We start from the raw sequence: 26,707 nt of genomic DNA, 5'->3' as shown, positions 1-26,707 counted from the left end.
AACATTAGAAATCCATTTCTGGTTTGCCTAGCAAAGGATCATATTGCTTTGCTTTTCTACACAGTACGAACTAAAAGAAAAGAGAAAAGGAGAGGCAGATTTTAACTGTAATGAAATCTCTAAATCTAGATCTTAATTATGACTTTTTAGGGAAAAATTTAAAAAGTCTACAATTTTTCCCCATCCCATACATTTTCCATGTTAGGGTGTTGAAAAATTATATTGTGAAACATTTAATATATCTAGAAATATCAGGGAAGAACAATTCCCTTGTAAATAAATTTCTTCTCCCTGAAATTTAATTCTTTAGACATCTTTTAATATAATTCTTTTTAAAAATTTCAAAAACATTTTACATACTGTCATTTCTTGTTAAACAAAAATAGTGACTCAAAGTAGTATAGTGTAATGCAGGGGTCGGCAAACTTTTTTTAAAGGGCCAGAGAATAAATATTTTAGACTTTTTAGGCCCTAAGATCTCTGTTGCAATTACTCAGCTCTGCCTTTGTAGCGTGAAAGCAGCCATGGACATGGGTGAACATGACTGTGTTCCAATAAAACTTTATTTAGAAGAAGAGATGGGCTGGATTTGCATAAGGGCCATAGTGTGCCAGCCCCTGGTGTGGAAAGAATAGAGTTTTGTGGCTCAACAGTACTTAGATTTAAATCCCAGCTCTGCTACCTTACTAGCTGTGTGGCCTTGGGCAAACTATTGGCATCTCTGTGCCTTGCTTTCCAGATCTATGTGAAGTAGATTATCACATACATTTTTTTATGGTTTTGGAGAGGAGTGCCATAATGCATGGAATAACCAGGAACATCTCAGTGCACTGTGCCTATGAGTATTATTAACATGTATTTTTCTTATCTTGATCCTAAAATGATCTGAGAGGTTTTTAAGAATACATACAGTATGATAAAATAGAAATAAGATATCTACTTGAATAGGAAAAGGGGATGAATCAGACTTGTAAGATGTGGTCCTAGTGGAAGTGTGGCTCTCATAAGGTCTTTTACAATCCTTAAACATTGGACCTAAGAATGAGCTTTGAGATTCCTGGCAATCAACAGCAGAGGGAAAATGACCTTTACATTGCCCACAAGCTAGAAGCATCACAAGAGCCAAGCAGAAATGATCGTCGCTATAGTGATGCTCCACTGAGGATCTCAGAGTACTTCTTACTCTACTGAGTATTTTCCCCCTGCTCTTTGTTACTCTTTACAAAGCCCTTGATTTGAGGGATGCTTTGCAGTTCCCTTTCAGAGTAAATGGCTAGACTCTATTTTCTTTGCTATTGCTACATCTGTTTCCCTTGGCTTTAGGCACTTTTTCCAGATGATTAGTGTTGCTGTAAGAACATACTGCTTTGAATATACAGGTACATTGGGAAGGTATAGTGGCACATACTGAAAGTAATTAGCCTGTGTGTTTTGGGGCACCAAAGTACCTCATCTGCCTTTTGCTCCCCTCCTTTTCTGTGTATTTTTTTCATTTCCCCCCCCTTACTTCATTATTTATTCAATGCTTATAATGGTGCCTGGAACTGGGCTAGACACTGGCAGTAAACCATTTGCCATCTCACTTCTCCCGTGCCTTATTTCTCTCTTAAAATAGTTTTGATCGCTTTCCATGATGACTATCTTCAAAAATATATCCTTAGTAGAGAAGAATATTTATTACATTAATTAGAGGCCACAGTGCAATTAAATTTGTCAGAAAAAAAATTCAGTGAGCCTTTTGGCATCATCAAAAGTCATCACAGCTAAGGAATACACAAAACTGTGTTCGAATTAACCACAACGATGTTTGCAAAATAAACAGTTTTGATTTCCCAACAGAATTCTCTGTTCAGCCATCACTATCATGTTTCATGACATCAAAGTGATGTATGTTAATTGAAGACACACAAAAAAATCTTCCCTTCCAGGAAAAATAAAAACCCAGCTTTGGAGGACAGATACAATTACTCTGTGGCTACCTCCTCCTACACTCACCATCCCACCAATGTATACATAACCCATGGCTCCAGCAAGTAATATTAATTTTATTGCTGTGCTCAACAATGACCATGTAAATCACTGGACTAGGGTACAAGTCAGCAAAGTTTTTCCATAAAGAATCAGGTACATATATAAATAACTATATAAATATTTTTGCCTTTATGAGCCAGATGGTCTCTGTAGCAACTAGTGTTGAGTGCATCTTGATTGTTGGGTGAGGCCTTTGTAATTCGAAAGTAGCCACTGAGAACTTGTAAATGACTGGGTGTTTCTGTGTTCCAATAAAATTTTATTTATAAAAACAGGAAGTAGGTTGGAGTTGGGATTTGGTCTGGGATTTGTGGTTTGCTAATCCTTGGACCAGAATCCACTCTCTTGAAATGTAACTCATGTTAATAGCATCTTGTCTTATTATGAGAAATACATGGCTTTTTTTCTTTTTTTAAAAAAAGATTTTATTTATTTGAGAGAGAGAATGAGATAGGGAGAGCATGAGAGGGGGGAGGGTCAGAGGGAGAAGCAGACTCCCCGCTGAGCAGGGAGCCCGATGCGGGACTCGATCCCGGGACTCCAGGATCACGACCTGAGCCAAACGCAGTCGCTTAACCAACTGAGCCACCCAGGCGCCCTACATGGCTTTTTTTCTTAGAAAATGGATTATGTTAGGCCTGGTCAAGATATGTAAGTAAGGCCAATGTTTGTGTGCTTGGTTAATTTCAACTATCTGCGGATACTCTGCAGTACTCTTTGATACTTAGAGGCTGGAAGAAGAGATGAGAGTTTGAGGAGAACCGTGTGCTGTGCTGAGGTTTGGAAATACCACCATATGGGAAAGCAGGTCAACTAAGACAACTAAATATTATTTAAATAATGAAGACACTGAAGTCCTAATTGGGGCTTGGAACCATGTAATGCTGCTGATGACAGTAATTGCTCATATTTATCACCTATTTATTATGTGTCAAGTACAGCTAAGCACTTATATGTCATCCTATTTTATCCTCACTAGGACCCAGAGGGTAGGTCAAAAATGGTAGACGGATGGCAGTGTCTTATGGTTCATCCTAATGTGGTGATCAGCCACATTTCCTAGATCAAGATATTGAGGCTTAAAGAGATTAAGGACCTAGATCAAGGTCATGCTAGCTACTAGATAGTAAAACTAGAACTTGGTCCAAAAATGTGTGCTGCCATTGAGCTCAGCTTAGACAGTAGTCTGGAGAATCAGAAAGATCTGTCTCATTTGGGAAATGCATCATGTAGGACGCATTGCCTCCGAAGGCAATTTGTCCCATTAATAGGATGGATGACAACGCCTGCCTACTGGGACAATTATTAAGGTCACTTCAAGGTTGAAGGAGATGCTCCTTCCAGCCAATTTTCTATCACCAAGAGCAAATTGTTTTGCTGAAATATGTGGAAAGGAGGTTAAACAAACCCAATGGAAGAGAGGCTCCTCCCCTCAGTTAAGGAACTCAGACTATTTTCCACCAAATATATAGAAGTGTCTCTCTGTGGAGTCAGTTTAAGCAGAAATGGCAACTATTGGGGCGCCTGGGTGGCTCAGATGGTTAAGCGTCTGCCTTCAGCTCAGGTCATGATCCTGGGGTCCTGGGTTCGAGCCCCACATCGGGCTCCTGGCTCGGCGGGGAGCCTGCTTCTCCCTCTCTCTCTGCCTCTCTCCCTGCTCATACTCTCTCTCTCTCTCTCTCAAATGAATAAATAAAAAATCTAAAAAAAAAAAAAAGAAATGACAACTATTTACTCTTGTTTGCAATTGTCTTTGCACATTTACTCCAAATGTCAGTGTTCATTTCCTCTTACTTCCTACTTGTCCTCATAATGATGCTGATCAGGTAGACAGAAGAAGACCAAAGGGTCATTTTACTATTTATGCATCTGAACTGCCCCAGTGATAACTCTCAAACCCAAACCCAGCCCTGACACTGTCCTGTGGAAGAACCTTTTGGTGGTGTCTTGTGACCTGAACTGTAAAGGCTGCATCTGCTGGCATGGCCCCCTAAGTCCTCTGGGGTCTGGCCCCTTCTGCACCTTCATTTACAGTTGTGTCCTCCCAGCCCCGTGTCTCTATACTGTGTTTACAGACATCCTTAGAAGTTCTGCCTCCTGGTTCTGGGCCTGTACTCCTGACCTGTGCTGCTTCCCTCCTACCTGTCTTCCACCTGCTCACGGGATGACTTGGTCCCATCCTCTACAGAGCCTCCATGTTCCCTCCTCTCCCCTTCATGGTTGAATTGACAAGTCACTTTGTGGAGTGTCGACAACACACCCAACCATCACGCTTGAATATTTGGAGGATGCTTTTTTTCTGTTTTGATTTTTCTTCGTTAGGCTGAGCCCCACAGAGGCAGCAACCTTGGCTAATTCGTCTTTGTTTTAGCTCTGGATCTCTGTTCCTTACCTTACTAACATGGGGACCTTAGCAAATTCCTTCACCTCTTTGATCTTAAGTTTCTTCATCAGTGAAAGTGGGAGATCATGATAATACCATCGTGGGTGGTTGAGAGGATTAAATAACATAATGTTTCTAAAACATAGTACCTACCTGATACCTAATAAACACTTAATAAAGTTTAGCTGTATCACCATGGTTGTTGCTATCATTCTCATCATCCTTTGCAATTATTACGTATACTGCCCTATAATAAACTCATGAAAGTGGATGGTTGGGATGGGTGGGTGGGTAATGGATGGGAGGGAGGACAGAAGGACAAAAACAGAAACACACAGTTTCATTTGGTGACCCGAACTTTGCTTTTAACGTGCTGATTCTCAGCCATTTATGGTTCTTGAACTGATACTTCCATGGGTGGTATAGAGGTTATGCATTTAAAGATCTTGGGAAACAAATTTTAAAGTAATCTTATGTATAGTAGTTATTTCAGGCAAAACACCCCATAAAAGTTCCCTTCTAGGAAACCATGGACACCTTTGCCTGTTAGGAGCCAGGACTTTGCTGGAGTGGCGCAGACCACGTGGCCGAGCTAGGCTGGCGTCACTTGGCGTGGACAGGGATTGACCCCTCTGGGCTCTGCCAGGCCTTTTCTTTGGCCCACACTGAGACCACTCCCCTAGTCATCGACGCAGCAAGTCTGTGATTACCCTCAGAGAGCTCTGGTTTGTGTAAGACTCGGGAAGAGCATTTCAGTGTCTGTGGTTGAGAATTTTATGTCCCATCTTGGCTCGTGACTCCAGCTTGGTTTTTCTCCTTGCACTTTCCAACCATTCCCATTGTCACGTTGGAATTCTCCTTTTACATAATTGACATGTTGGGGACTTGTGCTTAAACCACACCGAAATCACATTTTAATAATGCAGGAACCATCTCTTTCCCCCAGTACGTTGTCAAGAAGCTAATTCTTGTCAGCCTAAAAACTCAAATATACATTTGAAATAAATCAGCGGTGCTACACTGTGGCAGCCTGCTGAAAATCCCCAAGGAAGATTATATTTTCAGTTGAACTACTTGTCACTGTGCTGTGTTTTTAATGTTGTGAGTCCTTTGTTTTCTTCATTTCGTACAAATCTACCCAATCCCTTGTCATCCAGGAAATATAAATTGACCCTCTCCATTAGTGGCAGAGTTCTTATTTTGCCCTTAAAAAGCTTCTGCTGTTAAGGTTCAGTCACCAACTCGTAATCAAGTAGATATTTTAGCTGACATTATGCAATAATTGATAACCAAAAACAGAAGAAAAGGTTTATGGTTGTCTTGAGAAGTACAAGTAGTGGGAAAGTTGACAAACGATGTAGCTTTGGGAAGCAGATCTGGGCAAAATGTCTGCCGCCTAAAAAGAAAGAGGTGTTTCAATTTCCCACATCAGAACTCCAAATTCCCAAGGGACTGTCACAGTGGTTCTCAGCTCGGTTGTTTAAAAATGCTGATGCCTGGCTGCTACTCCCATTCTGATTTCACCATGTCTGGGATGTCCGCTGGGCATTTGGACTTTCAGAAGCTTCCCAGGTGGTTCTCAAGAGCTGCCGTGGGTGGGGCACTGAGCACTGCCCTCCTAACAGCTGGGTCTGGAGTCTTAGTTATTTTTTGCCCACCCTGAGTTCTGCAGGGATAATTGCTTCACCCCTTCTGCTGTCATCCCCTCCCCTAACATAGCTCAGAGCATTGACAGAGATCTCTGACAGACCACCATCAACTGTAGTGTCAGACCAGCGCAGGTTCAAATCCTGTCTTGACAGGTTAGGACTCTGAGCAAGTTACTTTGCTTCTCTGACCCTAGGTTTCCTCATCCGTGAAATGGAGTATAATGGAGGGTCAGAGCTGCATTCTGAGGTTGAAAATCGATAGTGTTTATGTGTCAAGGGTGTATCCATGTCTGGAGAAGAGCGGTAAAAGGCACCTATGCCCGCTCTCACCTCCTTCACAGCCCAGTGCAGGAAGCTCAGGGAGGTGGGGCACCTGCAGGGAGGCTCCTGGACCTCAGAGTAAGGAAGCCAGGGGTCAGGGGCAGAGGTCCGCCCCAGGGGATGTGCCCCTTTATGAGAGGGATTTGATAGATGATGCCAGGGTTTGAGGTTTTAAGTTAGTGAAGGTGGCTCTTCTCCCCACCACACACATTTGTTCCTCCCAGGTCCTATCTTGTGCTTCCTGTGTTTTATGTAACTGCTCAGAAAATGCAGTGCTGAGACCAGACCCCTGGACAGTCGAACTTTATTCCCTGAATGCGGCCATAACGCTTCTCTGGAAAGGGTGTTCCACACAGAGGATATGGTGGTAACTTTTTCTTTTAAATGTACCACTCTCTCTCTCTTTTTTTTTTTTTTTGTAGATTTTAAAAACACTATATAAGTCTTATGGAACATTTTTGAAATTATGGGGAAACATACAGAATAAAGCACAAGTTAACCATAATTCTACCATCCAAGACAATCCATGTTGACAGTTTGATATACCCATTTTTATTCTGTGTTCATAGATTCTTTTTTTTTTTTAAAGATTTTATTTATTTATTCGACAGAGAGAGACACAGCGAGAGAGAGAACACAAGCAAGGGGAGCGGGAGAGGGAGAAGCAGGCTTCCCGCGGAGCAGGGAGCCCGATGCGGGGCTCGATCCCAGGACCCTGGGATCATGACCTGAGCCGAAGGCAGACGCTTAACGACTGAGCCACCCAGGCACCCCATGTGTTCGTAGATTCTTAAAAAGAAAAAAAATTCTTTATTCATTTTTTATTGAGAGATAATTCATATATCATGAAATTCACCACTTTAAGGTGTTCACTTCATTGGTTTTTAGTATATTCCCCAGGTTGTCCAACCATTACCACGATTGAATTCCAGAACATTTTCATCATCCTAAACGAACCCCCTTACCCATTAGCTGTTACTCTCCAGTTCCTCCCCACTCCCAGCACCTCCCTGGCAACCAGTAATCTACTTCCTGTCTCTGTCTCTGGATTTGTGGCCTTTCGTGTCTGGGTTCTTTCTCTTAGCATAATGTTTTCAAGATTCAGCCATGTTCCACATGTATTGGTACTCCAGTCTTTCTTAGTGCTAAATAAGATTCCATTGTATTGATATCATACTTGCTATATTCATTCATCATCTTGATCAACATTTGGGCCGTTTATGCTTTTGGGCTGTTAAGAATAATGCTTGTGTGAACATTTGTGTACAGAGTTCTGTGTGGATGCATATTGTCATTTCTCTTGGGTATATGCCCAGAAGTGGAATTGTGGGGTCAGGTGATGACTTTATGTTTAACTTTTTGAGGAACCGTCAAACTTTCCCGCAGCTGCTACACCATTTTACGTTCCTCCCAGCAGTGTCCGAGGGTTCCAGGTTCTCCACAACTTTGTCAACATTTGTTAGTGTTCTTTTTTTTTTTTTTAAGATTTTATTTATTTCACAGAGAGAGAGCACGCACAAGCAGGGAGAATAGCAGGCAGGGGAAGAGGGAGAAGCAGGCTCCCCACTGAGCAGGGAGCCTGATGCGTGGCTTGATCCCAGGATCCTGAGATTATGACCTGAGCCAAAGGCAGATGCTTAACCGACTGAGCCACCCAGGCCCCCCATTCTTTTTCTTTTTAAATTAAAGCCATGTTTTTTTATTGTAGCCACCCTAGTGGGTGGGAAGGGGTTATGTGACATATATTCTCTTATATGGGCATTTTTTATGTCATCAAACATATTTCTATAACTTAAATTTTAAGTGCTTTACAGGAATGCATTGCATATAAGTAAACTTATTTAATCAGTCTTAAAAAATGCAAAATAATGCCATGGTTTGTAGAAAATTCAGGGACTAATATGTCAAAGAAAGAAAAAAAAAGTGAAAATTTCAACCTAATCTTTTAAAAAAATGGCTGGGGCCCCTGGGTGGCTCAGTTGGTTAAGCGCCTGCCTTCGGCTCAGGTCATGATCCCGGAGTCCTGGGATTGAGTCCCACATCGGGCTCCCCCCGCTCTGTGGGGAGCCTGCCTCTCCCTCTGCCTCTGCCTGCCACTCCCCCTGCTTCTGCTCGCTGTTTCTCTCTCTGTACAATAAATACATAAAATCTTAAAAAAAATGGCCAACATTTAGTTGTTAGAAATAAATTCAATCTGACATGTTAAGATTCCAATAATAGGTTGAAATAATGTCACAAAGTTAAATGATGTAGCTTTGTGTAACCTATTAATTAAAAAAAAAAAACTTTATTTTCATTGAACTTGCTATATCTTGAGTTAGTCTCATTTTCTGTTCACGGTGGAAATATGAGGATAAAGGTGGACGGGGTCTGGAGAGTGGTTAAGCCACAGCTGCCCCAACTGGGGGAGGGGAAGGAGCCCAGTTGGAGGCCACCTAACTCATTCTGAGAATGTCAGGGTAGGTTTCTCCGAACCCCGGGATTTTTTGTAATTGAGATATAGTTTGTATACCATAAAATTGATCATTTTAAAGTGTACAATTCAGTAGTTCTTATTCTATCCACTGAATTGTACAGCCATTACCAATAATTCCAGAACATTTTTTTTTTAAAGATTTATTTATTTATTTGAGAGAGCGAGAATGAGAGAGAGAGAGAGTACATGAGAGGGGGGAGGGTCAGAGGGAGAAGCAGACTCCCTGCCGAGCAGGGAGCCCGATGCGGGGCTCGATCCCGGGACTCCAGGATCATGACCTGAGCCGAAGGCAGTTGCTCAACCAACTGAGCCACCCAGGCGCCCCTAATTCCAGACATTTTAATCGCTCTAAAAAGAAAACCATGCCTGTGCTCTTTAGCAGTCATTTCCCACCTCCCTCTGCCACTGTAGCCCTAGGCAATTGCTAATTTTTCTGTCGGCCGATTTGCCTCTTTTGGACATTCCATGTCAGTGGAATCATGCAACACGTCGTTGTTTGCAACTGGCTTCTTTCACTTTGTATAATGTTCTCAAGGTTCATCCATGTCATAGCATGATCACCACTTCTTTGCTTTTTATAGCATTGCTAAATAATACTCTGTTACACAGGTAGACCACATTTTGTTGATCCATGCATCAGTTGGTGGACATTGGGCTTATTTCCACTTTTTGGCTATTATGAATAATGCTGCCATGAACAATATTCCCAGTGCCTTGCCTTCTTGGGGGAAATCATGATACTTGGAGGTTAAAGGTGTTGGGTGGTAGTGAAACAAGTCTCTGGGGACCAGTATTCCTCCCATGCTCAACACCAAGACCCTTTCTGAGTCCCTCTTGAGGGACTCGCCCAGTGGTCTTGTAATCGCCTAGGAAGCATGTCTCCTGGGAAGAAGTCTTCAAGTCCGGGATCATAGCCAATATGAGGCACCAAATGTTGCAGTTACCCTTTTTTTTTGGTTTAAGAAGAGAGCCGCTCTCACAAAGTGACAGGCTGCCTCCAACTTGGGCTCAATTATTTTGTAAAGCTTCTTGTTTATTTGACCTCTCCTGACCCAGGGAATAATTCTGACCAATCATGGCTGACTCCCTTTGGCACTGGGGTCTGGTTGCTTTACAGCTGATGACAGAGGGGCCACACTGCTACCACATCTGAATTAATCCTTAACTCCAGAGCTGTGTGCTGTTCTTCAGCAAGGTTGTATTTCTTCATTAGCTATTCCCAGGGCCCAGGGAGTCCCAGAGGATGTCAGAGTACATTAATTTTTATCATAATATGGAATCTTGCAGGTCTGAATGGCAGCACATGGCTGTCAGGGGCTTTCTGAACTCGATTACAGCTCCATATATCTCTAGGCAAAACAGAGGCAGGAGTCCTCATTGGCAAGGGAATGTACAAAATGCATGAGATGTTTTATTGTTTGAGTAACTTGACCATGCACTTAAACACATTCCCCAACTAAGTTTTTTTTCCCTGATGTCCATGTAAGTTCACCTCTGCCATCTTACATTAAAACCCGCTCCCTTCACTGTGACCATATAAGGTATATTTTAAATAAGCTCTTTTGCATAATGGTAATGAAATCATCATCTGCTACTTAGACAGCTGTTCTATAAATATATTAAAAAATGAATGTTCCCAAGATTTTTTAGCAGAATTTAGCAGCATTTATTTAACAGGTTGGTATTGCAGAAGTTTATAAATAATGACTTGCAATGCTTAATATTACTTTATGGCCATAAAATGTAATTTTAATTTGAAGGAATGCTAATTTGTTTTCAGAAAGGCAAGTTATTTCTTCATTGACTTTATATTCCCTACTTGTCAACAGAATTGAATGCTTGGAGGGATGCATTTTACTTACAGAAGATGCCCAGGTATTATTTTGACCTTGTCGACAAATGCCAGGAATCCCCTATAAGCAGGGTCCTGTACTACACTCTGCTTGGTATGGATATAAGGACACCCCCTACCCCCACAAGGAAATCATAGTCAAAGAGAGAAGGCATTGTTTTTAGTTGTGAGGGCAAATGTGTTCTTAGTAGGGATGGCCAAATAATTTACTGCTGGCTCTAGTCCTTCACTCAGGTGTCCTGGAGAATTCTGATTTCTTTGTAATGGATGTGTTTTCTAAGGCCACATGCACTGTTCATTTAATTACTCCCACTGCTAGGCAGCCAAATTGCACGAGCTCTGTGAGCCATCGAGCAGTCTCCCAAAGTTCTCACATCGCTGTTTATGTATAAGATGGACACAGGCAAATATTGTATTTATCTTAACACATACTAATTTTTAAAAACTAAAACCAGAGCAGCAACTCTCCTCAGCAGCTGTTTTTGCAAAGGACAAGACTGAGAAATACAGATGTGTTGGTTTCCAGTACATTTTTTTTTTTTAAGTGAATATAGGTGGTCCTTACATTTGACAAAAATTAGGCAGGTGGTGCATAAATGACTGCACTGTGGATGAAGCTGACACAGAGAGAGGCTCCGTGGGTTAAAACCCAAGTACTGACTGTGTGCATGCAGTGCTTGAGTCATGTGAGCAAGGATGCAGACCTCTGTCACCAGCACGATCTTATTTGATTCTTAAGCGTTCCGTAATTCCAAACTTCTGTTGCATCTCGGGCATGGCGCTGGTTGTGGGAGCACAAGGGTGACTTCAGAGACACGCTCAGCCCTTCAGGGGTTTCTAGCCCACTGTTGTGACTTTCTCCTTTTTGTGTCCGAGAAAACTGAGCATCACGGAGAAAGTAACCAGCTCCCTCTTCTAAATAATCCCAGCCCCTGCCTCCCTGTCCACCAGCTTCTTCCATTCCCGAATTCATATGAATAATATTCACATTCTCTGAGTTCCCTTGTGGCGTTTATTGAACTCCAGTTTGGCCTCCCAAAACTTCTTTCATATCACGAGTGAATTTCTGTGGGACATGACCATCATTCATTTGTCAGATGAGCAAATGGGAATTTGCCAAGAGAGACTCTGGTTCATCTGCATTTTCTCAATCTGTAGGAGCTACATTCAAGTGAAGTTACTGGCATATGAGTGTGGTTGAATTTATCCTTACCTTTCCCACTCTCCCATCCTTATTGTGCTTATCATTGTCCAATTTATTAAATATTCCCAGGGAGCCAGAACACAGGGCAATAAAGTACTGAATGCAAAGGCAGGAGTGAAACTTAGAAACAAGTGGACCATTAACACCAAAGGGTTAGACCTGCATTGGAGATATCATGTTATTTGGATTAAGTGCTCTTAGTGGCATAATTACCAAATTGATGCATTTTTCCTAGAATGCCCCCTTGGCAAGAGATGTAGGTATTTTCGTGTTGTACATCTTGCCCCATTTAGAATCAGTGAGGTTGAGATTTTGCTGCTGGGCCGGTATATGATAGGATGGGAAAATATAATCAAGGTAATGGACATGAGGCAAAAATTTAAGGAAATAACAAAAACAAGAGTATTTCTATTTTCTGTTAAGTGTATGTACTGATGTTCTGGAATTCACTATAAGAAGTTGTAAATGGTGCATGAAATGAAAAATTCCTGGTGGTCTCCTGGGATACAGCCAGTGCTCTGCTCTATTTCTGCTGATTGGTTTGGATTATTTTCTTTAGTCCAATTTAGGAAAAAAAAAAAAAAAAGAAAAGTGTAGCTGGGTTATCTTAACAGCAGAATCCACTCTGGGTTAATTATTACGTTAATACTTGATGGTGTCCTTAAATTCTGAAAACATGTGGATCCTTCAAATTTTAGAAGCACAGCTAGACAGTCACTGACCACCTAAGCTGATGTTGATTTTATGTGTTCCAATTTCTCTTGTTTTATTTGCTTGATTTCCTTGCATATTTATTGAGGCTCTTACCTACCAGAGATATCGGGTAAGAACATGGGAAACCAAGTATAGGTATTTTATAAATATGGGAGACAGTTATATACATATTTTATATATCTGAATTATTGATAGATAGCATGTCCCCAAAGTGTAGCCAAGGTCTAGGAAATAGGCAGCCAAGAAAAAATAGTCTGTTTTAGATACCATCTCTCAGCTGATGTTAAGCAGTTTACATTTTTCTCTAATTTTTACCACTATCAAACAAGGTGGATACTGTCTTTCCCTTTAATCATTATTGTCATTGTGAGTTTGAGTGGCTGATTTTTTATTTTTTTCCAGTATGTTACCATAAACAAGCATTTTTTTTTTTTTTTTAAGTTTGTCCATATACCACCTAAAGTCCCCTTGACTTTTACTGTTGGTGTGCACAGTGCATCTTGGGCAGTTGAGTTCTTGGTGGACTGCTGGAGAGTCTGGAACCTTCGCTGGGCTGGAGATAGCTGTATGAGAGAATGGCTGTGTTCTAGCTTATGCTGCCATCCGTGAGTTCAAAATAAGCCAGCCCTAGTGATCTGAGCAGAGATCCACCTTGGAATCCTACAGTAATTTTTTCCTCACCCTTTTCTGGAAGAAAAAGAAAACCTAATACTTAGTAAGTCTGAGAAACAGTTGTTTTTGGGACTTTGGGTCCTTAGGCCCTTTCTTTTGAATTTCAGAGTATTTCCGTATAGTATGAATTCCCACAGCTCGCTTGAGAAATGCCCCAGATGGTGTGACATTCTGTTTCAAGGAGGAATTGAAAAGTATTTTCCTTTACATAACATTACACTTAGCTCATTCTTTTGCTGTGTCTGAGATGGAATCCCCCAAAGCCACAATTGTGTTAATGTTCCGCAGGGTGTTTATTTAGCCTGTAAAGGTCTGTCTCGTTTTCTGGAGCATGTTATGATTCAGTTTACAAATCCTCACTGTAATTCAATCCCATGATGGTTGCTACTGCTCTTCATAGACTCGAAGCACCTTTTCTGTGCTCAGGTTTGACATTATGTATGGTTCTTAGGTTGCTTGGATCCTAACGGACTGCTCTTGTCCTCAAAGCATAAATAACTCAGTCTTCATGGATCAGCTAGAACCAATCCACTTTTCCCCTTCTTCTTTTGCCATATTTTAGGTAATAATAAATTGTAAAACATGCTACGGAATGTGATTTGCAAACCAAATGTCACTGGGAAAATAGCATTGATTCAGAGCATTAATTCCTTCATTCCTGATGTACAAAAGGCTTACTTCTTACTGCATGCAAACAAAGGCTGGGCAAACAAAGACTTCTTTCCTAGGGACATTGATTGTAGTCTGCTGGTGAAGATAACAGATGGATTGTGTCACAAAGAGTTAAGCAATGTAGGAATGGACACACCCCAGGCAGAATTGAAGCCCCAGCCTCCTGGGAGATGCTACAGCTCAGAAGCTGATGTTCTGTTTACAGTAAACTCTTACGAAGTGCTAGGGTTGGGTCATTGCCAGTTACTGATGAGCATTCAAAATAGTTGGCAGGGTTGAGAATGGCAATTGATGTTTGTGGAGGAAACAGACAGGATCCTGGCCCTCGAGGGGTCCGTGTCAGTAGGAGATTGGTGTCTTGTCGGGGACCTGTAGGTCAGGGAACATGGGAAACAGCTGGATCTCCTGTCCCATGCATTTGTCTAGTGGTCGTAGGTCGAAGGACCTTGTGTCCTTTGGTTATATCTTTCTGTCAATCACACTGTTGTCAGCCTTGTAAAAGGTCCCGGGAAAGTGTCTAGGAACTTCAGAAGAGGGAGATAGTACCCATCTTCCAGATGAGGAGCAAGGATTCTTCAAGCAAGAAGGGTCATGAGTAGTCCTTGGGGGACGGGGTGGGTTGTGATGTGTAGAAGGTACAGCTGGGACAGAGTGAGGGACCCCCTTAGGTCCATCTAAGGGGACAAGTAGAGTGAGGCAAGAAAGCACTGTGTGTCCGTGTGTCAGCAAGGATCAGAAAGTCCTGTGATACATCCCTAATTGCTCTGCTGTACAGGAACCTGCACACATTCCGTCACCCTGGGTGAGAGCCAGATTGGAGATAGGCTGAAGTTCTGGCGTTTTATTCGAGTTTAATTTCTTAACGTCCTTATCAGAGCGCTGCTGCTTGTGGATGTTCAGGGTGTGGGGTGCCATTCACATCGCCCACTATCTGTGTTCAAGCCCCTGGCTCCACACAGCAAGCCTTCCTTATTCCCTGGTTGTAAGGCCTCTGTGTTTTCCTGCCTAAGAAAAGATTTTGGTGGCAGATATTCCTAGGTTTCAGTTCTGGTTTCTTCACCTACTTGGCAAGAAACATTTTGAACCTTAGTGTTTTCCTCTGTAAAATGGTAATGATGCCGTCTACCTTATGGGTTACCATGATTATTAAAATAGCATAATGATGTGCCAAGAACTACCAGCAACGTTTCCTCAGACTGACATCCTATGACTGCCCCAGGCAAGGAACAAGTCTAGGCCTCTCTCTCGGTTCATGTTTACTAGATCCCTGTGTTCAGATAGATGCTTATTGAACATTCTCATATTTTTAGAGGATGACAACACTGTGGAACTGCACCCCTGCCTGTTACAACACTTATGCATAGAACATGAAATTTCATAGGAAAGGATTTTTGTTACTGGTCAGGACTTCCAGGGAGTTCTTGCCACAGTGAGGTTCAGGAGTTGCCTGAGGAATTACACAGATGCTAAATGCTGTACACATTCAGAGGAGGAGCCGTTCCTACGGGTTCAGTGGTCCAGAAAGGTTCCACAGGGGTTTGAACTGGCTTTTGAAAGGACGGGGGAGCAGTCAGCATGGGTGCCGTAGACATGGGCCAAGTATTCTCTCGTCTCTACACCGTTAATGTTGACCTCTGCAAGTAGATTTTAACATGTTTCTTCTCAGTGTTTGCTGCTACCAGGGGCAAGGTGCATCGTGAACAGTCCATGCATAGTTTACTTGACTTCAGTCAGATTTAACAGTCTTGGATTCATCACCGGTCAGGCACACGGTGCTCTGCAAGTCGATCCAGAGGTGCGGGGATGAATAGGCGCAACTTCCGTGGACCCACTAGGTGCGGTCAGCACACAAATACACCAGTCCCCTCTTCTGGGGCTGTGATTCGGGCCTTTGGAAGCACACAAAGCACTCTTGTGTTTCTACATTTTTTCTAAGTTGCATTTTCCATATAGTAAAATTCACCTTCTAATAATAGAGTTCGGTAAGTTCTGACAAACACACAGTCATGGAGTCACCACAGTCAAGATATAGAGCAGTTCCCTTACCCCCCAAATTTCCCCTGTGCCTTTTTGTAGTCATTCCCACCTCTGCACACAGCCCCTGGCAACCATTGATTTTTTTTCTGTCTCTAGAGTTTTGCCTTTTCCAGAATGTTACATAAATACATGTATTCCATATGTAGCTTTTTGTGTTTGGTTTTTCTCTCACATAGCATGATCCATATATTAGTTATCTGTTGCTGTTAAATTACTCCCAAAAGTTAGTGACTTAAAAGAGCGAATGTTTATTACCTGACTCTGTTAGTTTTCTATTGCTGTTGTAATAAATTACCACAAATGTACTGGCTTCAAACAACATGTATTCAGGGTGCAGGAATATATATTCCTATCAGCTTTATATAACATAATAACAATATAATAATATTATAAATAAATCTGCTAATTTCATTGGTAGGAAATATTTTAACTATTGCTACTAGAGGATTTTAACATGTTAAATCTTGTACTGGTTATTTGTAATCTAGTTTTATCAATGTTTTTAAATACCTTGATCAGTTTTTCTGTTAGACTCTCAGAATGTGTTTAACGGGACCGCCGGTATTCATGATAGGTCAAATAAGGGAGCAAGTAGAGGTAGCAAGACCAGGTCTGGGCTGTTGCAGTGGCCAGAGCTAAAGGCAACAGGTTATGGAGTGCTGGTGGTTGTCTTAGCTTGAGTTCCCCAGAAATCAGGCTTGGTAGAGGGACGTATTTATTGATGATTTACTGGGGGAGTATTCTCAGAAGAAGGTGGGGAGGAAAGCAGATTGTGTTTCACTCGAGACTAGCTTCAGCCTGATGCCACAGGTTCCTGGAGAAGGACTTATACCAGAGTTGTCTTCCTTGTTAGCAGAGCAACTGGGTCTGGGGCATGACTTTGCAGATATGATGGTGCCCATCAGTCAAGGACAATTTTCTGGAGAAGTCTGCTCTCAGCATGGTGAAGGGATACACTGGACCCATAATTGAGATCTAGACAGGACATCTTAATGCTCATTCCATTGGAAATGTAGGGGACTGGAAAAGTATTAAAAGTCTCTAGAGATGTTGGTGTTGACTAGTCATAGAGACTAAGGGAGAAGAGGGAGTAGCAAATGTTTCCTAAGAGTTACTAATTAGGGGGCCGGTTAGAGAGTATCATCACCCACTAGAAATAAGGAGATCAGGAAGTGGAAAGATGAAGATGAAGAGTTCAGATTTGGGGTGGATATGAATGAGATTCTGGAACCTGGGAGGAATATGGGGGCTGGAGCTGTGGGTGTGAAGTTCATCTCTATAGACGTGTTGTTTGGAGTCCCTGGCTGGGAGAGGAAGGGCTGGAAGAGACAGAAGATGGGGCAGTAGCAACATTAGGAGGAGGTCCATTGCGACAGAGAAGTCTGGTTTCAACAGAGGGGAGGTTGTTGGGTTTCTTGATTGGGAAGCCATAGCTCTCCAGGTGGCTCTGAGAGAATCTGGAGGGTCATGGGAAAGAATTCACTCAGCTTGGTGATAAGAAGTGGGTTTGGGGCAAAGAATGGAGACAAATATTTCAAAACTGTAGTCCACAAATGGGAAGAGAGAGGCTAGTGCCATTTGGAAGAGCCCCAATGTCATATAGATGTTTTTCTCTTTCTGGCCTTCTCTCTCCTGTCTGTCCTCCTTCCTTTTGGTTTCTTTTTTCCACTTTCCCCATTTTCCCTTTGTGGATGGTCAAAAAAAATCTGATTAGTCTGAAGGCAGCAGGAATGAGCCCATGAAGCGTGAGCTATTGGAAAGGCTAGAAAGAGAGGGAGAGAAAGGCATAGTCAATGGGTGGGATGCTCGAAGAGTTGTACACCTGAAACAAATACAGTGTGGTATGTCAGTCATATCTGCATTTAAAAGGAAAAACAAAAACAAAAACAAAACAAAACCAGAGGGGAGTGAGAGGAAAACTTAGAGATCAGCTATCTGAAAGCCTTTGCACTAGGACCTCCTTCCGTTTATTGTCCCCATCTGGCACTCTTTCGGTAGGAAGATCACTTAAGGCTACTGTGGCTGGCTCAAAAGCTTGGCCCATCATTGCTTCCATGGATGAGCAGGAGCGCTGTCCCAGGCTAAATAACAGGATCCCCACTCTCCTTACTATTGAACAGGTGTTCTCTGGCCCAAAGGAATGTGTTGGCCCCACTGGGCCCGGAGCATCATCCCCACAGGCCCAGAGGAAGCCAGGGCCCCCTCTCGCTCTGGGTAGATTAGAACTGCAGAGGAGGAGCACACCCCCTTTCATTGGGATCTTCTATGCATTGAAGACCTCCCCTGTCCTCGCTCACCCCTCACAGACCAGAATCCACCAAAGAAGGAAAAAAAAATCAGGCCCAGAGAGTGCTGACTAACAGCATCAGCTTTGGAATTGGAATGATACTATTTTTGTTTCCATTCTGTCTTTATAGTTTGAACTTTCCTTTTGATATTCTGTAAATATTCATCATCTCAGAGCCTTTTGAATTGCAATGGCTTTTAGTCAAAACTGAGCAAAATGTGCCATTTGAATAATAAAAACCTCATTAAAGTGAGGCAAAAGAAATTCTTTTCCTTTTGTACAAGCCAATTAAGTGTCTTTACAATTAAAAAAAGTCTAACACTTTATAGTTTCATATTCCATAAGCCTGTTTTTAATTAATGGAGGTGACAAGTTTTAGGTACAGGGTACATATTTTGCCTCTGGTGGTGCAATTAACATTAATGAAGGGTATTAAAATTTGGTGAAAGAGGAGAGGATTTCCCATGTCCTCTATGGATTCATGCCCCCAGGCTGAGGTCTTTGGTAGCAAGTTTCTTGATGTGTTTTGCATTTCCTTGAGAAAATGTACAGGCAGGGATAAAGGTAACTTGAGGAGGCCAAGAGGTGTGGTGTCAAAATTCCAAATGCCCAGGCCTATCCTAAAGACATGGAAACACTGCAAAAATCAACTTTGAGGAGTTGTATTTTCTCCTGTGGATAGAAGGGAAGGGTATAGAGACAAAGGAAGTAACAGTGATTTAACCTGGCATGTACCTTGCACAATACTGGGATTTTACTCTTCACAACCTTGGGAGGGGTGTACGCTGCTGTTTTGAGTTTACAGGGAGTGGAGACAGGTTTACAGACGTTAGCGAACTGGCCTCAAGTCAGGTAAGTATAGTGACATGACTGAGCTAGAATTTCTGTCAGCACTTGTCTCTACCCATTTAAGGGAGCTTATCTAAGAAAGAAGGTATTGTGCAGTAGCTTTGAACTGAACTGATCTTATTTTATTTTGTTTTGTTTTGTTCTTAATCATTTGCTTCTTTATTTTAGCTGTTTCTGATTCTTATTCAGACCATAGGATGTTTGTTTCTAATCTCTTGTTTTCCTGTTTGTAAAATGTTAATAATAATACATATCACTTAAGGTTCTTATGTACACAAAGCTATTAATAAATGCCTAATCCCCATTTATCACTCAAAGGAAAAAAAAAAAGTGTCAACAACTCTGAAAAAGTGAACCAAATATTTGAGATGAAAACTGAAAGGAGCTCACATATAATTCATATATTCACTTGGTCCTTTTCCCGTTTCTCTCTCAAAGTTTTTTTCCAATGGTCTTGCCTTACTACAAAATATGGGTTATTTTGGTTATAAATGAGTAGATTCTGTTTTGATTTGAAATAGGCTCTGATGAATGTTCTAGGTAGACCAGATGCCTCAAAGCATTTTTTGTCCACCTCTTCAGAGAGTAACTGGGTTGTTGGGGGGCTGCGCATTGACAACTAGAGGGACCATAAGTGGAAAACAGGTGATCCCAACCAAACACAGCTGACCTCAGCCACATCAGCACTTTTAGGTTTTAGGTAGGTGGTGGATTGGAGCTTTATCAGGCAACAGAACAAATAAGATAGTTTCTCAATGAGACCTAGTGGCAATGAGATTTACATAAATACTTTTTAAAAAACAGTGAGTTAATTCTTTTTTCCTCTAGTGATAAATTAATTCATGCTTTCTACCACGCATTTATTATGAATTCTTAATGAAATTAGTATCATTGAGATCATTAATAATATCAATATTATGAATAATTAATGAACTAATTCCAATTCCAATTCTTAGCAAACTCTAAGAAAAAATGAATAGGAAAGAAAACTTCTCAACTCACTGTATAAGGCCAGTATTAGTCTGATTTGAAAACCAGATAAAGACATCACAAGAAAATTACAGACCAGTATCGCTTAGGAATATAGATGTATACATCTTCAACAACATATTAGCAAACCAAAGGCAGCAATATATAAAAAGGATTATACACTATGGCAAGGTATGATTTATCCAAGGAATTCTAGGTTGGTTTAACATCTGAAAGTCAGTGTAATATACCACATCAGTAAAATAAAGGATATGCCATTGGACACAGGAAGAGCATTTGAAAAAGTCCAACACCGTTTCATGAAACACACAACAAACTTGTATTACAAGGACATTTCCTCAACCTGATAAAGGGCTTCTAAAAAAAAACCCCACACCTAACCTACTTAATGCTGAAATATTGAATGCTTTCCCTTTAAGATCAGGAAACAAAACAAGGATATTAAATCTTACCACTTCCATTCAATAGTGTACTGGAAATGCTAATCAGAGTAATGGGGGTGGGAAGGAGACATTCCAATTGGAAAGGAAAAAGTAAAATTATCTTTATTTGCAGGCAAAATGACCTTAAGTGTAGAAAACACTAAGAAAGCCACTTAAAAAAACAATTAAATCTAATAGATAATTTCAGCAAGGTTGGGGGATAAAAAGTCAATATGCAAAAATCAATTGTATTTCTATACACTAGTAATGAATAATTCCCAAATCAAATTAAGAATCAACTCTATTTGCCATAGCATCAGAAAGAATAAAATACTTACGAATATATTTAATAAAAGATGTGATAAATTTGTATTTTGAAAGCTATATAATATTGTAGAAGGAAAGTAAAGAAGACCTAAATATATATAAAGACATCCCATGTTCATGGATCAAGAGATGTAATATTGTTAAGAAGACAGTATTCTCAAAATTAATCTGCAATTTTTAAAAAAGGTTTTACTTATTCATTTTAGAAATAGAGAGCACAAGTGGGGGGGAGGGGCAAAGGGAGAGGGAGAAGCAGACTCCCCACTGAGCAGGGAGCCCGACTCAGGGCTCAATCCCATGACCCTGAGATCATGACCTGAGCTGAAGGCAGACGCTTATCTGACTGAGCCACCCCGGCACCCCGATCTGCAATTTTAATGTAAAACTTTATCAAAATTGCTGTTGGCTTTTTTTGCAGAAATTGAAAGCTGACTCTAAGCTTTATATATGTGCATGCAAGGCTCCTGACTAGCCAACCCAAGCTTGAGAAAGAACAACATTGAATTACTGTCACTTCCCATTTTAAAAATTTACTACAAAGCTTTAGTAATAAAGACTATAGTACTACCATAATAATGGAATAGAATTGAGAGTCCCAAAATAAACTCTTTCAGTTGGTCAATTGATTTACATCAAGGGTGCCAAGATCATTCAATGGGGGGAAGAATAGTCTTTTTAACAAACAAAGCTAGGGTGCCTGGGTGGCTCATTGGTTAAGCGTCTGCCTTCGGCTCAGGTCATGGTCCCAGGGTCCTGGGATTGAGCCCCGCATTGGGTTCCCAGCTCCGCAGGAAGCCTGCTTTTCCCTCTCCCACTCCCCCTGCTTGTGTTCCCTCTCTCGCTGTGTCTCTCTGAAATAAATAAATATCTTAAAAAAAAAAAACCACAACAAAGCTACAATAGTTGGAATACCTGCATGCCAAAGAATGAAGTTAGATCTCTTGCATTCACCTTACTTCTGTGTTAGCTTACAGTGGATCATAGATCTAAATGCAGGAGCTAAAACTAAAACTCTTAGAAGAAAAGATAGAAGTGTATCCTTGTGATGTTGGGTTAGGCAATGGTTTCTTAGATAGGACCCCAAAAGCACAAGTGACAAAAGAAAAAAGTGTATACAACTTGCATTTCATCAAAATTAAAACTCAGAAAGCAGATAATTTAAGACATTTCAGGGTTCCACCCACCCCTAGAGACAACTACTCTTCACATTTTTGTGTACCCTTCATTAATATTTTGTGTGTGTTATGTGGTCATACAAAATTATTTTATTTTATTTTTTTAATATGACAGAGAGAGACACAGCGAGAGAGGGAACACAAGCAGGGGGAGTGGAGGAGGGAGAAGCAGGCTTCCTGCAGGGCAGGGAGCCCGATGCGGGGCTCAATCCCAGGACCCTGGGATCATGACCTAAGCTGAAGGCAGACGCTTAACCATCTGAGCCACCCAGGCGCCCCACAAAATTACATATTTTGTTCTATAACATGCATGTTTTACAGGGTCAAAAGATGTATCATTTTAATGGCTGCATAGTATGCATATATTCAGATTCATTTAATGATTTCCCAATTTTATATTTTGTTTATTTTGTAATGTTTTGATTTTATAATGTAGTTACAAACACTATGGATAGCCTTTAATATATGCCTTTTTACAATTCTTATTAGCACCTTAGGATGATTTTCCCACAAGTACCATTTCTTTATGAGGATTTAGGATTTTGATTCACATGAAAGGCTTACTTTTACTTTTAAAAATTTTATTATGAAACAAATTAAATATATTCAAAATAGGAGAAAATATTATAATAGACCTCCACTTACCCATCCCTGGGCTCCCTTGTTTCTAAAGTGTAGATGTAATTTGACCTCTGGGAGGAATATATTCAAACAATGTGTGCCTGTCTCTTTAAACAGAGAGTTTCCCCCTTGATACATTTACTTAGAACCTATTAAATGCTGGTTCCTGTGTTGGTATTTATACAACCTATATTCTCTTTTATTTCTTACATCTACCTTAAGGGTTATTTTGATTTTTTAGGTGAAGAAGCTAAGAATTGGATAAACTAAGATGCACAGATAAAATTAGGTTTTAGAATCTGGGTTCCATCCAGGGTGACCAGTTTGCCCAGTGCAGTCCCAGTTTGAGCACTGAAAGTCCTGTATCGTGGGGAACTCCTGGTGCCCTGCAGCCCGCTCACAGTATAAGCCCTTCCCCAGCAGCATGGCTCATGCTGTGACATCCCATTTCTAACTGATGAATCTTGAAGACAGGGAAGAGTTGATTATTCCTGTCAGAACATGGGTTATCCTTGGTTTTAGAGTGTTTATGTCTGCACAGTGTTGGATGTTTTATTTTTCAGATCTCTTCACGTGCTTGTGTGCAATGGAGCTGCTTTTGCTCTGCCCTGGAGCCTCACCAAAGATGGCCTGGAGACGACCTTCCAGGTGAATCACCTGGGGCACTTCTACCTTGTCCAGCTCCTTCAGGATGTCCTGTGCCGCTCAGCTCCTGCCCGAGTAGTTGTGGTCTCGTCCGAGTCCCATAGGTGGGTTAGCATCTGATGTTTTTTTTCATCTGGCCCCTTCCTTGTGCCAGCCAGTATCTTCCCGAGGCTCCCTTTCCCAAAAATACTTTTCAGTGATGCTCCTCTGGAAAGTGTGGGTGCACTCAATCTGGCTTCCTTAATTTTCCGAGGTCTTTCTCTTGTTTTGAGATTGTGGAGGATTATTTGGGGGTTTTGTCTACAGCAATGTAGATGGTTTTTACAACTATACTTCAAGCTCCTCATTGATTTTGCTTCGAGATGGAATAATAATTGATTAAATCTGAATGCCTGACCTTTATCGATTTGTCATTCAACAACTTCAACACCTCACCAAGAAGAATGTGCAGTTATTCTAGCAGGAGAAACAATGCAATTAAAGACTGCGAGATGAAATCCAATTGTTTTATAATGAGAAATTAGGGAATTCAATGCAGACATTGGCTGTGTAATTGTAGAAAGGGAAAGTACTGTAGTTAGAACATATTAGAAATCTGGCCATGCCTCTTCTGGTTAAAATTTCAATTAAAACATCAGATGGCACTTCTCTTCTATTACCATTAGGAGAATATCCAATTGACTAAAAAGGCATTTGAAAATTTCATTGTATTTTCAGCATATTTGTTTCTGGAGTTGGATAAACAACTATTTGTCTAAAGAGAAGTAGTCGGAGAAGACAAAGGACTTCCCGGGTGAGGCTAGATTTAATGCATGTTAGGGAGATTTTCCTGGTGTGGTTGGGAGCTTTCACTCTTTGCAAAGTAGCTGGAAAAAAATAATGTGCAAAGGTCTGTTTTTTTCCCCTTCTTCTCCGTCTTAAGTCCTGAAATGTTTTAGTGACCCAGAATGAAGCTTATTTTTTTAATCATGCTTCCATAAAATGTAACCCCTGGGACTTGGAAAAGAGAGACCAGCCAAGGGTTAGCCTGAACCCTTTATCACTCCCAAACACAGGGGCTTATGGTATAAGTGACACATTGCAGATAGATTTACTTTTACCATTTTAAATTTATGGTGGCTGAAATGAAAGGAAAATGCCCGTAATAATCCTCCCCCGTGTTAAAAGACATGAAACATCTAGTAATTAGGTGGTAACAGAATCTGGACATCCTTATCTTTGTAAATCGCACCAGGTTTGTGGGGGGAAAAAAAGTGGAGTGGTCCTGCTCAGGAGTGAGGGAGGCGACTGTGGGGGCCGGCGCAGGAGAGCAAGCTCCGGAAATAAATCTGCCAGCTGCGATCGTTTGCCAGATGTGGAGGGCACCACGGGATATGTTTAAATGAGTTGGTATTTAATGGGAGATTATGTTGAATTGTCAGCTGCTTGCTTCCCTTTGTAAATCTGGATCTCAAATGGTATTCCATGTGACGTCTTTGTTCTCTTCTTAACTGCCACATAATTCGAGCCTACCTTGGAGATCTGAATCTTAATTTCACAGAACAGACGAATTGGAAGGAAGGGCCTTGGTCTCCTGAATTAGACCCATTTTAGTTTACAGACAAGGACTTCCTGAAATGTCTTATCAGGCCCACTCCTGTCTGCTGATTGGCACTGGTTTTTCTGCTTTCTGGTCATCGTTGGCACCTGTTAGGGGGTATTTTTACAAAATGCTAATTCCCCCAAGATGGTTTGTTTATGACCCTTGTGTTGCCCTCCTGTGGTGCCCAAAACAACAGTGTGAGTCCTGGGTGCACAGTCCTGGGAAAGCACTCGCTCACTGCTCAAGGACCCAGAGCCCTAAACCATGTTGTAAAAGGGAAGTGTTGATATCTAATTACCTCCATAAACCTTGGCGGAGTCTTTTTGTTGGAGTCAAGACCCCCTGTTAGGGGAAAAATAAAGTCCTATGTTTGCAGAAAAATATTATACCAGACTGCCCCCAGGCAAAATATTTATTAGCCTCCCCGTGTCTTCATTGTATTTTAGTTACTTATCTGGAGTCTGAGCAAGTGAATGAAGTTTTTGCGTACCCAAAATACATCATATTAAAATGAGAACTCTACTTCCTTGCTGTGAAAAATTTTCAGATAACAATTAAAATAGAATGGAAAGAGCGGAGGGCTGGCTGTACAACTCTGAATGGCTGCAGCTGTGTTGAGTGCGAAGTTGCTGCACACGCACACACGCACACACACACGCACACACATGCACACATGCACGCACACGCATGTGCAGCTTCTGACACAAATTCAGTCTTACTCTTTGAACATACTAGCTTTTGTCTACATAGAATCCAGCCTAATTATTTTTGTTTGGTAATTTAAAAATCCTTGGTTAAAAAAAAAAATAAAGGAGCAGTATATATAGAAATACAAGATAGAGGTCCCCACAAACAGCAAGTGTTAACATCCAGAGAGCAAATGTTCACATTTTACTGTATTGGTAAGAGGATAAATCTATTAAGACATTATTGTGTGGCTTTGTCAATTTTTCAACTTGAAAATAGGGTAAGCAGCCTTTGAAGAGTTGTTTTACTGCCTCTGGAGCTGAGAGGTGAACATGGTCGTTTTTTAGGAAGCCTGTCCTGGTTCAGAGGAATCAGAAAGCTTGCCCACCCTTCCCGTTTCCCAGAGGACTGTCAATATAAGCTAATCAGACCTTAAAAATGGGTCTGCTGCTCAGGAGATCAGCAGGGCAGGAAGTCAGGGGTCCGCTTATGGAGGGGGGCTGCTTGCAAAGGATGGGCCTGCCGTATAGTAGCTGTGCTTCTCCATCCTGAGAACTTACTTCAACTGGGTTCCATCTAATTTCTCATCACGGTGTGTGTGTGTGTGTGTGTGTTTCACCTTATTTCTAGATTAAGGACTAGGAATGATTTCCCTTCTCCCTCTTAACTTCCCCAGTGTTCTCCTGTCATGAGGTACTTCTGCGTTGTCCTTAAAAACCAAAGCAGGGGATTCATTTTAAACTTCAGCCACAGACATATTGATGAAGAACCTAGAGGACCTGAAGCTCGTGCTAAATTTTGCCTTTGGAACAAGGCTCAAAACAAAGCTTTTTGTAATAAGGGAAACTTGGCCCTTAGTTTGGAATTCCGAACCCACGACCAAACTTTAATTCTCTAATCCTGTATTTAGTCCCTGTTCTGTGTCAGGCACTGTGGTAGGCAATATGCAAGGGGCTTACTGTCCACCTTCTAGGAATTCACAGTCCAGAGTTGGAAGCAGGTGAATAAATGGCTTGCAGTCTGGTGTGGTAAGGACAGAGGCACACTGTACAGATAAAAGGCAAAGATGGCATGATTTGCTTTGTTACTGATGTTGGGTTGGGGTGGAGTG

General features: G+C 41.3%; 1 protein-coding gene across 2 annotated transcripts in view; it reads left to right on the top strand.

The window, feature by feature from the left end:
* WWOX (WW domain containing oxidoreductase) overlaps window positions 1-26,707 on the top strand; it is a 980,179-nt gene that overhangs the window by 255,127 nt on the left and 698,345 nt on the right. For both annotated transcript variants that reach the window (XM_035025300.1, XM_035025299.1), the window contains exon 7: window positions 23,246-23,431. In XM_035025300.1, the coding sequence (XP_034881191.1) occupies window positions 23,246-23,431 (186 nt within the window). The remainder of the gene's footprint in view (window positions 1-23,245; window positions 23,432-26,707) is intronic.

Source organism: Mirounga leonina, unplaced genomic scaffold (genome assembly GCF_011800145.1).
Source record: "Mirounga leonina isolate KUSES-001 unplaced genomic scaffold, KU_Mleo_1.0 Mir_180, whole genome shotgun sequence".
Lineage (NCBI taxonomy): Eukaryota > Metazoa > Chordata > Mammalia > Carnivora > Phocidae > Mirounga > Mirounga leonina.
This window is presented reverse-complemented; position numbering and strand designations above follow the sequence as displayed.